The 12,252-nt window shown below is 47.2% G+C and overlaps 1 protein-coding gene across 2 annotated transcripts in view; it reads right to left on the reverse strand.

The window, feature by feature from the left end:
* Nucleotides 1-12,252, reverse strand: part of TMC5 (transmembrane channel like 5) — a 571,516-nt gene that overhangs the window by 419,627 nt on the left and 139,637 nt on the right. For both annotated transcript variants that reach the window (XM_078665241.1, XM_078665242.1), the window contains exon 2: nucleotides 10,141-10,301. In XM_078665241.1, coding sequence (XP_078521367.1) covers nucleotides 10,141-10,214 — 74 coding nt within the window. In that variant the 5' untranslated portion in view covers nucleotides 10,215-10,301. The remainder of the gene's footprint in view (nucleotides 1-10,140; nucleotides 10,302-12,252) is intronic.

The raw sequence follows: 12,252 nt of genomic DNA on the forward strand, positions 1-12,252 counted from the left end.
AAACACAGTTCTTCGTGACCTGAGGAAAATCAAGGAATTATAAATCTACAACCATCTGGTCAAAGGAACTTGAAAGTCCACCATCTACATCAACTGAAGCATGAGTACTCGGAGTGATCATGAATTTTAAACCTTCCTCAAATCAATCAGGTCACCGAAAGCACTTTGAAGACCGTACAGACTTTTTGGTGCATCTCCCCTCATCTAAACAATCTGCTGAAACAGCGGCCCACTACCTTTTTGCGTGTCTCTATTAGACTATTCAAATGATCCTCAACAAGAAGCCCCTCTTTTCTTCTTCCAAAAATAACAAAGGACTCTAAAAGGTGTAACAAAAATGGTCCTACCCCTCTGCCACAGGAATGCATTATATAAGAGCTCCAAGCACTTTATTTTCTCCCCAAAGTGAGGTGCACCACTTTCAAAGCACACAGCATTGTCCACAGGGCAATCCAAAGATATCCAAAAATATTCTCAGAACAGGACACTGTTTGAATCTATGGCCTTGATTGATCACCTTCACCCCACATGAAGAAAGGAATTGGTGAAACCTCCTCAGTATACAAGGTGAAATGACTGAACTCCGGCCTTTCAAATAGAAGAAACATTCATAACCACTTGAAATTCAAGTAGGAAGTAAAGACCAGGTTCTTCCCAAACTAATAATGCAGAATCTCACCGAACAAAGAACAAAAGTTGTCGCCCACAAGGAATATATGAACATCGGATTATATGGACAATTATGGTACACTACAACACGACGCATTACATTATGTGCTTTTACAACGCGGTTGTTATAACAACAGAGTTGTTATTATGAGATGCATTTACATCGCAAATCATTACAACGACTTGCACTAGGGGGCGCGCTGGACTTAGGAATAGTATTATTTACTATTCCTCCTCCAGTTTGCCCAACAGTAGGGAAGATGTTGGATTTAATTTCCAATACCTCAGCAACCCCTAGCGCAAGTCGTTGTAATGACTTGCGATGTAAATGCATTGCGTACTAACAACGCGGTCTTTGTAACGACCGCGTTATAACCGTACAGGGATGTAATGACAGCATTGTAAACGCGGTTTCCCATATGGAACCATTCTCACTGAAGAACCAGAACTTATCCCAAACAGGTATAGTAGGTACACATGTACACCAAACTTGCACTCCACTTTGACATTGCCTGCCAAATATAAGCACAGCAACGTAACTGTAGCGTCATGAGAACTGTATTCCACTGCTCATCACCCTCAACACTTCATACTGAGGCCTCAGCCACAACCCACACCCTCCAGCCGTGCAGAAAAAAATGATAATATAAAGTTCATGCGTTTTATCCCTCACTCATCTGCATCCTATCACCCGCTTAAGCATATTGACCCATGTCAAAATAAGAACACTGATTAAGTCAAATAGCATGACACCAACACACTGCATATGTAGGCCAAATTGAAGCACAACATTTGTCAAACCAGTACTTTCTATGGTGCAGCGTGCTACACTACCGCTAATGCACTTTCGCACTGCACCAGTGATTATGAAAGACTTTATAAAATAAATTACAATACAATACAACCTGAGTACAGGGCCGAGTGGGCAGCTGCACAAGTGTGTAGAGGAAAGTAGGATCATTCATCTGGACTGTATGATCAAGTCCATGGAGATGTTCTCTGTGACTAAAGAAAGAATCCATGCACCCAAAGCACAAACACATACGTATTGTGAGAAAGGAAACTTCTGTCTAAAAGACCATGTGGGCTTTTTCTCTTGACTAATGTGTCTGCATCTCTTTCTATACAGCCAAAAGACTTAGAATCGGAGCGATGAGACAAAATATTGCTATACGTTTATTTTAACACTTTCCCATATAAATCAATTCAAACAAAATCACATTCGAATCTATGGGAAACGGACCTTGTTTGAGTACTGGGAAATATTGTTCTTCCGACAATCCTTGTTTTTTTAATGTCAGTAGTGAATGGCGGACTAAAGCTTTCATTGTAGGGATATATCCGGTTTTTCCCACTGTTTAAACCTCAATGTACAATTTACATTATTTATTTATCTAAAATATAGTTTTAGGCAAAACTTTTCTAACCGTAAATTATATGAAGAATCAAAATATAAAAATTAAAAAATTATAATAATATGATAAATACATAACCAAAATATATACCAAGGATGGCCTGAATACAAATACGTACTTTCACTGGTGTGCTTATGGCACAAGTCCATGTTAATGAGGGGCCTGGTCACTTTTTGGAGTTTGTGTATCTTGCACCTTATTTATTCAGTTGTCATCATCATCAGTAAATGTGAAAACAATGCTCCTCGCATTCATTCAATAAATAATAACAATGATCAGGTACAGAGATTTTTGTTAAGAAATCTTGTGGAACTCCACATCATACCTCAAGTGATTCAGAGGCCGCACCTTTAGTTGCTACCTTTTCAACCAGCTTCTGTCCTATTCAGTGCTTCATTTGAGACTGTGCTATCCGGTGCTCAGCACCAGCACTTAATTGTCAACACTGGAGCTTGTGGCAGTGTGTCACAAGGAGCCGCTGTCTATGATGACCACAACAACTGTCCATTATTAATTCAGTATACATTCAAAATTACTATCACCTGCCGCCCAAGCCATTCTTACAGCTTTGGGGACTGCAATAGTCCGAATTGTCACACTTGTAAGAGTGTGATAGTTAGTGGTTGGGTTGTTACTATCCTTGGCAGAGCAGACAGGGGCAATGTGTGGTGCAAGCTGCAGTTGCCTCCTGACGAGAGTCCTGGCACTCGTGTTTTTACAAATTAAGCACTGGTCCTATATGAATAGCAGATTAAAAATACCATAAGATGCCATTTACCAAGACCCCTTTAGTGTAGCACTCTGTACAATTCCTTTCTAACTGCAAGCAGCCCTGTTAAATGGTGGACACGAAGGGCAACAACCACTGGCAAAGTCATTCGGTCTGGCGCTGGCGTCCGACCTTTTGGCTTTGCCGATGCGGATGTGGACATTGTGCAACACCGTAATGCCGTCAATCACAGTGTGGTATGATGGATATATTTTATTATAAACAAAAGGTTTTAGCTAACACCAGACCTAAAAATAACCTATTGTGCTCCTTCTTCCAATGCAAAAAGAGATTAAAGTTTAAGGTCAACTTACCACTGGGGACGCCTATCAGTGACAACTAGCAAAGAATACCTGATACAATCAATCGGAACCTACCCAATGTATGTCTAAAGGTTGCCATTTAGTGAACAATGCAGAGAAACTCGAAGAACCACTCAAACACGTTGAATTGCGGCTTAGCTGTCACTCACACTCATGGGAAACCAGAAAAAGGTGGGCCCTACGTAGGACTTCACTGCAGGACCAGAATGACAAGTGCATCTATTACAGATTCAAACTGAATAACAAGGATTAGTTACTTACCTGTAATCCTAGTTCTCTTCCAGGGGTAACCTCATCAAAGTCATAAGCATTAGAATATTCCTGCGCATTCCCTGTTCTGAACAGCTTTGAGTTTATGATCCAATTTCAGCTCTTCTATGCCCTCTTTGGCCAGGTCACTGACAGTACACTGGCTCACTGGTCCAAAGTCTAAATGTGTTCACATTTGATATTCAGGGATAATGATGTGTATTTTCACTACTGTAACACAGGAACAGCTCACGAATATTACTGAAAATAATCTCTTGGACACCCTCCTATTTATCATATGTAAGTTCTTGTTTTGATCTAAAAGAAACTTTTTATGATGGATGATGCATGAAACAAACACAACAGTTCTCTGCAAAATGTATGTAATAGGCTGTCAAACATCAATAAAAGAAAGGGAAACGGTATTTAAAACAATCTGTTTAAGCATCATTCAAGGTCATTAGGGGATGACCGTGTGGAGAACAGAGATGAAACTATTGGGGGGGGTGGGGGGCGTTAGGCTGGGGCCCTGGTCCAGAACTCACTTTGCCCATGCCTTAAAATGCCTCTGACTGCACGCACAATCAGAGTCACACAATCAGGTGTTTGCAAGACACCATGGCAAATCACATGCGCTCAAGGTGTGTGTGGCACACCACCATGGCAGACACAAATACGAGGGACGCCTATCACACTGGTAACTTCAACTCGCCATGGAGGCTGTCACTACCGAGCATAGCTCACATGAAGTTACTGGCTGGATTTAGGAAAGTGACCTTGGTTTCATCTCAAAACTCAAAAATTATTTTAGAGTGCTCGCTTACTTGGCTAATATTGCCTAAGTATTACCTTGCCGGTGTATTATAATGACAAAAACGTGTATTTTCTCATTTTAGCACATTAAGACACGCATTGGAAAAGCCAACAGGTTTGGCTTCTAAGTTCTTCTCCTTTGACAGGCGATTTAAGTGTGGATGTGGGTGGATGTCAAAATGAGTTCACGAGTGGATGAATGGATGGGGGAGTGAGGAGAAGTATGGAATAATGTTCTGACCACGCATGGAAGAGTGGAGGGAGGTAACCGCCGCCCTCAAATCTCATGGCACCAGGGCCGGACCACCCGCACCGCCCCCCCTTGCTACGCACAGTCGCAAATTGACCTACCTCATGAATATTAATGAGGTAGGTCACAGTTTGCAACCAATTATAAATCACAGCCATCCAGGGATGGTGGCATGATGAGGTCAGCAGACCACCAGATCTGTGATTGATTTTTAATAAAGCAATTTTTAATGCAGCATGCTTTTTTTAAAGGAACAGTGCAAAAAATTTGACTCCATAGGCAAAATAAAATTTTGCAGCTCTCATCTCACTTCCAGCCAGCCGCGCCTGGTGCAGGTAAGAGCGGTGAGGCAGTGGGGCCGGGTGGGGAGGATTTCGACAGACGATGACGAGGGAAAATAATACATTTTCCTGCTTCATCGCCCGTGAAACTCCCCCCCCCCCTCCACCGCCCATTGGCCCCACCGCTTTTACCTGCAGCGGGTGCGGCAGTTCACCTCACTCCAAAAAAGCGCTATCATTATTTGTAGCCCTAACCTCTAATTTTGGTGTCCCACCTGCTCTCTTGTGGTGGTGGTAAAGCAAAGCCTGACGCTGGCGCCCTCTCTCTACCAGATGCAGTGATCCCTCAGTTAGACAAAGAATAGCCATTCTACTCATTCCTCAAAAACGTTTTGATTTACTATGAATAAATATATTTTTAAAGCGGACTTGGTACATTTTCTCTCAAACATGTTTTATTTCACTTCAAATTAGAAAATACAGGAAATGTGAGTTTTTTTAAAAGAACAATAATAGACGGTGTAGTGTCCTGCAGGACACATTCTAGTGTTTGCAGGCTTTAGTATTTCCCAGCCACTCCCTTGAGGGCTGGTCACACTTACACCACCACCCATCCATCACGGGTGTCACAAGTGACGTGGCACCATCAATAAAAGGGCCCGGGGGCATGTGCTCATGGCCAGTTACGTGTACCACATCACTGGGTGTCTGTGTCAGTTATTGCCATCATGTGGGTCTGAGGCCCGACATCACACTGGCAATGAGGCGGGTAGCTGACCCTGCATGCCTGCTGATCTGCCCTTCATCTTGAGGGGGAGGAAAGGAGCCCGGCAGGTGGCACCCCCTGGGGCTGTTTTATGCCACCCGTGACTGTGGTGAGGATTGAGTACCTTGTGTCACTCCGTCACCACCTCCTAGACCTGAAAGGATCAGCGTTGTCTGCACAGTGGCTCACACATGCTCCCCTTGCCAGCACGACAGCCATGGCCGTGCTGCAGAGGACGAAAGACACCGTGTGCCTGAACCAGCAGCATCACAGGCGAGGACTCGCTAGGTGCCAGGAGACGCACAGACACACTGCCGCTCCTACAGTCCTGGTGCTAGCCAGCCCGACAGCGAGAGGTCAGTGGAAACCCCAGCAAGCCCTGAAGCATCTGCAGGCAATCCCATCTGCCGTGTCTGCATCGAAAGCGAGGGGAGAAGGAACTGCTCCCAGCAACTGGCAGAGTCCTGGGAGAGTGCCAAGCCCCCTACAATGCTTGAAATGTGCCCGCAGCTACCCAGGCGGCAGCCTCCACAGTCGCACGGTCCTGTGACCCTCAACGGGCAGTGATAGGGAGACGCTCAAGCCCCGTCCCGCTCTCTATTACCGTGCAGCCGGAGGCGCTGGATAGTCATTGTACACTGACGGCTGCCCAGCGTGGAGGTGCCACAGAAGGAAGAGGCATCAACATCGCGAGAGGCCCTCCACCGGTTGCTTGTGGCGCGCTTCAACGCCCCCGAAATAAGAAGGAAGCTGCAGCAGCTAGCAAAGAGGTGAACCTGCAGGCAGCGCCACCTAGCGGCCACCAGCCTGCGCCCCACCGTGAGCTTAACTTGCTCGTTCACAAGCAAAAGCACACGCAGCAGCAAGCTGCCCTGCCGGCCAGCATGAGCGATGGAGCCGCACCGCCGCCGCAAGTCAGCTGTTCCAGGAAAAGCCCCAATGCCTGCTCAGAGAAGCAAGTAAGTCCGCGCATCGCACCTTGCCTTGTCTGACGTGCTCCATAAGGGGCAGGGAAGGGGTAATCACCTGGAAGAGCAACTCCAAAATTGACAGCCTCTGCACCCGCAGCACCACTGGGGGACTCCCCCATGCACAGGTCAAGCCCAGGAGAACACAACTAGCGCTGCAACAGCTAGCACCCCCCCTGCAAGAGCCTCCAGCTCAGGCACTGAGACTTTCCACAAGGAGATTGCTACAGTGCCACCTAGTGGCCAGTGGGAGATACTACATCAGCAGCAAAGAAACCTCAGCAGCAGTGAGACTGTCGTGGACTCACAACACCGGTGGCTGCAGCACCACCTGACGACTGATTAGGAACGTGCAGAACCCATGCCTAGGCACTGCTGCCGACAGGAGGAAGAGTCCTAGCACACACACATACGAGAAACAGTATTGTGCCTCCCGTCATGGCACCCATCCACACGGGACAATTGTCTTTGTCCACTACGGCGACCATACAGCACTGCAGTCACCCACCAGAAAAGGCAAGGATAAAGGTAGATGCCCATGCATACTGTATCCTCTGGTAGTCCCCTGCAGCTTCACCCGCAAGAGAGGCTGTTGCCTGCTGCAACTGCCCAAACCAAGTCACAAGCAGAATGTAAGTGACACCATGGTCACCATCGGGGTCTACAGCCCCAATGCATAGCGGAAAGGAGCCAACAAACCCCATTCCCAGGCAAGACGAGCTGAAGAGACTGAGCACTGCTCCCACCGCCACTGCAGAGGTCACGCTCCCAACAGAAGGGGAGGAACTCCAAACCCACACCTAGCAAAAAGGTACCAGAGGCCCAGGGCTCCCCCAGCACAGGACAGCACCAAGACGCAAAAGACAGCAAAGCCCAGTAAAGCAGCAAGCCCCAAAAGAAACAGACGAAGACTGGGTGCATTGCACCCCACCCCAATGGGCTGCCTAGACCTGCATAGGATAAAGACTGTTGCACGTCACCAAGGGCCCCTAGGAAGCCCGAAGCCTCTCCAGCCGAACGCAAGCGCCAACCAAACACAAGCGGCAACACCAAAGACAGCCCCCACCAGCATGAATGGACTACCAGCCAAACAGCAACGTCTCGAGGTCGCTGTCCACACCAACAGCACAAGAAAGACTGATGCAGATTGTGCACCACCAGTGGCTGTCCAATGCCACCGCCAGAGAGGAGATTACATCACTCACTCCTGATGGTGTACAGACACAACCGCAAGCTACAACACAGACACACCGGTGCAAGAAGAGAACGCCCAAGAAGAAGACGGAGCGCACCAAGTCAGAGATGCGCAGAAGGCCGCAAAACACATCTGACAGCACGGGCAGGCGCCCGGGAGATAGAGACATCTCCAGAGAGAAGCACTGCTGAATGCAGCACGGAGAGCAGCTAATGCATCAGCGAAGCCCCGCAGTGGGCCGAAGACAACACAGTGTGTCCTCCCTCGCACTGCCTCAAGACGGAGTCGTTGGTGACCCAAGACAGGCAAGAGAGGAGCTGCACACTCCATGTGGGAGGCTGCCACAGCAACATGTGCTCCAACAATAGGCGTCATGCGGCCGGACGTCAGGTCACACAGCAAGCAAGGAGCACGGCACACTAAGTGACCAGTCCCGACAAGCACACCGGAACGAAGGAAGAAGCAGGCACCACGATGGCGCCACCTCGAGGTCCAAGCGCAATGCTCTCGAGTGAAGAAGAGTGACAGCCCTGTTACCCTGAAGAACCGTATGAACACAGGTGCGCTGAATAGACCAACAAGGGAAAAAGACCGAGGACTCACACAGCAAGCCAAGAGCACACCCAGATGCACCAGACAGCCAACAAGGCGGACCGACGTCCCTGGACACAGCCTCTGGGAGAACCGAACATAAGCAGCAGCAAGCGCAAACCGCGTCTCTCCCCAATGCTTCCCCAGATGACCGTCCATCTATGAGCGTCGACAGTATAATTCCAATGGCATCCCTGCTCCTGACCGCAGATGCCATGGGTGAAGACCAGCATCGAGTGTCCTTCCTCACACCGCCTCCAGATGGAGTCGGCAGTTGCCCCAAGACAGGCAAGAGAGGATTCGCACACTCTACGTGTCAAGACGCCACCGAAGATCAACATCCGCAAGGCAAATACACATGGCTGCTAAGTCACTCCTGAATCCAACTCTCCCAGCAAATCACCACCACCTGTCATTCCGACTCACCACATGGCTGGCAACCGCCATCACGCCAGCCCTCAGCACATGCGTCAAACAACACCACTCCCAGAGTACCGATGGACTGGAGTCCTACACCTTTGCCACACCAGCCGACAAAAGAAACCAGAGGCTACCTCTGAACATGGCCTACACCTGAACCGCGGCAGCGAGAGAAAGTCTTGGCCAAGACTCATCCACCCTCGAGGGTTCTGCGTGCGACTAAGTAACGGCTCCTCTGTGGTCCTGCAGCTGCCTCCAGCCGGCACACAAGTGGCCCCAGCGCAGCCCTCCTGCAGTCCCATAGCAACCCCGACAACGGGCCTCCCCGGGTGGGAGAGTGAGCAGAGACACTGCCCCACTGACAGGTTATCAGTTACAGCCAAGCGGTTCAACAGAGACAATTGATCAGGCAACACCTCCATAAACTCTCACCATGGACTCCATCCATGCTCATGACGCATCCTATTGTATGAACTGTTAGAACTCACCACAGACCATCCCCGACGTCAGCAAAGAGGAGCCATGTAAGACTGTAAGACATGTCATCATCAGTGAACTGACAGTATGCAGCGGACGTCTCCAAGCCAGCGGTCGTGTCCTGAACGCCTCAGGTTAAGCTAAGAGTGCCCGCCGAGATGTTCCTGCAGCAGACGGAGTCACCAGCCCATGTCGGACGTCTTCACGCCACCTGACTCGTAAGGCTGATGGACCCTGTGGTGTTCAGTTAACTGTTTGATTGTCCCCGCAGGTTGAACTAAAGTTTGTTGTTGTTCTTCAATAAAGTTGGGGAGAAATGGAGTGTCCTGCAGGACACGTTCTAGTGTTTGCAGGCTTTAGTATTTTGCAGCCACTCCCTTGAGGGCTGGACACACTTACACCCCCACTCATCCATCAAGGGTGTCACGAGTGACGTGGCCCCGCCAATAAAAGGGCCCAGGTGCAAGTGCTCGTGGACAGTTTACTGGTCCACATCACTGGGTGTCTGTATGAGTTACTGCAATCATGTGGGCCTGAGGCCCGACACCACAGAAGGGAAACTTTACTTTCTCTTTAGGCTCCTTTCTGCTGTGCTATCTGTTGAGTATGATCCCGGACGAAAGCATGTGAATAAAAAACTTTCAGGGTTTGCTATGAACATAATATATGCACCAAATAAGCTGGAAGGAGCTTGTAGATACAACCCGTGACGTTTTAGAATGTAGACTATTCAAAAGGTAGAGTTGCTAATGTATGTATAGAGCAATCCTGATTTAAGACTGAGATATATGTTCCTCAATACTTGTTTCTCCTTCAGAGCCTTGCTTTCTGTTGCACGTTGATATGATAAAAAGTCAGGATGTATTCGAATCTTATAAATACAATTATTATTTTTTTTTTTTAAATGATGTAACGAAATGCATTTGTTAACTGAAAGGGCGTATTGTCGCTTACCTTCGGTCTACCTCAAGAGTCTCAGAGTAATGGTAGGCGGAGTTATCAAAACCTTCGTCATAATTATACGACATGATTGATGCAAACTCTTCGGATTGGTGGAGTTAACTTTAATTTAAAAACAGCTTCAGTTCAGAAGCTTCCAATGTTGACCTCTCAATCTGAAAATGTAAATAAAAAAACGAATTAGTATTTTCACGCATTTACAAAAAAAATGCAAATGATAGACATAGGCTTTACAAATGGTAATAACATGAAATAACATTTAATAAAAAGATGGGATTATTCATCGTTCGAAAGAAGGGTCAAAAAATACAATGACTATTGAGGAGTCAAGGTACTACCTAATCAGAGGTATTATTTTAGTTGCTTTGTGTTTGATGTATGGAACAGCAAAGTAGTGGTGGATGAAAAACAGGAGGAGTAAACATCAAAGAAGACAAGAATGCAACTGGGAAAGTTTTTTCGATAATAATATGCAAGTCCATCACTGAGTAATTCCTACTGAATTGTTAGAATTACACTTCTCCAGCAGATGGCAATCTTACTCTAGAAAGTGCCTCGAATAGTTCCATTCGGGAAGTTTCCTCACAGATACAGAAAAAAAGGGCTGAATGGAATGACACTAAATTTGCCACAAAATTAGGTTAGAAAGCGTGTTTTTCGAAATTTGGTTAAATCCGTTCAGCTGTTTTCAAAAAATTAATATTCAATTCATGCAAGCTTTATTCGACAATTGTCATAAAAGCACAATGCATACATTCTGTCATAAAAAAATTCAACCCTACATTATATAAAAATCCATAATATTATTCAATAAAAATTACATGGTTTAAAATTACAGATGCGATAATTTCATGATAAATACAATACAAAAACAGAATATAAATGCCAAGTCTTTCTAGGTCAACCACTAATTATTTTACTACTTAGTGTCCAAGACCACCCTAGAAACTTTGCCACTGATATGTAAAGAAAGGGATTGGTACTCGTACAAATAATTCTGACTGCTACCATTCCACTCCTGGTGCCTAGTAGCTTACACATAGGTCGCAGCTGTCGTGTTCTGGTCAGGCCTACGGGCTAACAAATCAGAGACCACACTTCGTTACTTTGGTGGTCAGTACACTGCCTGCCACGCCCAGGGCCCTGGGCTCTTTATTAGCTCTCGAACGTGCCCTCCGTATCTACGTCGGGCTGAACCATTAAACATACGCCTGAGGGGAGGAAAGAACATCATGGCAATACTAGGTGTGGGCCTTAGTGGTTGCACCCACTTGGTGCAACACTACATTCCTCCTTTACCCGGAAGTGAAAAACAGAATAAACATAACATCACATATCAACACTTCCGATCATAGTCTCTGAGAATTGCAAATGCAAAAAGGAACAGTCTTACTTTTGCAACGGCTGGGTTGCAGCTCGAACTCTCTCAACGTCTGCAGCGGGCCACAAAGTCATGGTATTTCTGGGATGGCTTTGGACAGGGGCGCAGATTGTACTTGCTCTGGCTGCGCTCGCCTGACGGGATTGGAGCCAGTTCATCAGAGCTTTTGGCCTCAGCAGTTACTGGGTGGTTTTGGGCCACCTGCGACTCTTGCCCGCTCTGGGCTGGCGTAGCTGAGTTTGTTTCTGGGACTTCCTCTCCGTCGGGAGCGTCCTCTTCCTCTGTTTCTCGTGGGCCTTGGATCGGTCTTGTGTATTGCTCTGCAGAGTCGGGAAACCCATCATCTTCTTCATTCGAGATTCTTTTAAAGAACGACACATTCCTGGTGACTTTCTCTCTCCCTTTCATCGCCGTGATCATGGTGCCATTGACGTTGGTGACAGTCCATGGGTCTAACTCGAAAGGGAGGCAGAACTTCCCTCCGGGATGGCGATCTTTCACCAGCACGCGGTCGCCAACTTGAATGGGGCTGTCCACTGCTCTTCTCCTTCGTGACGCTTCCCTGTTGGATTTCGTTCGCTGTTCCATGGACCGGTTGTATGGAGTTGGAGCTAACGCCCACGTGGGATGGTGTGGGAGACTGTCCACGACTGCCCTATTGAAACATAAGCGGCTTGGAGGAATCCCTGTGGTGCAGTGAGGTGTCAGTCGGTATTCTCTTAAAA

The sequence above is a fragment of the Lissotriton helveticus genome, chromosome 10 (genome assembly GCF_964261635.1).
Source record: "Lissotriton helveticus chromosome 10, aLisHel1.1, whole genome shotgun sequence".
In the NCBI taxonomy this organism is placed as follows: Eukaryota; Metazoa; Chordata; class Amphibia; order Caudata; family Salamandridae; genus Lissotriton; species Lissotriton helveticus.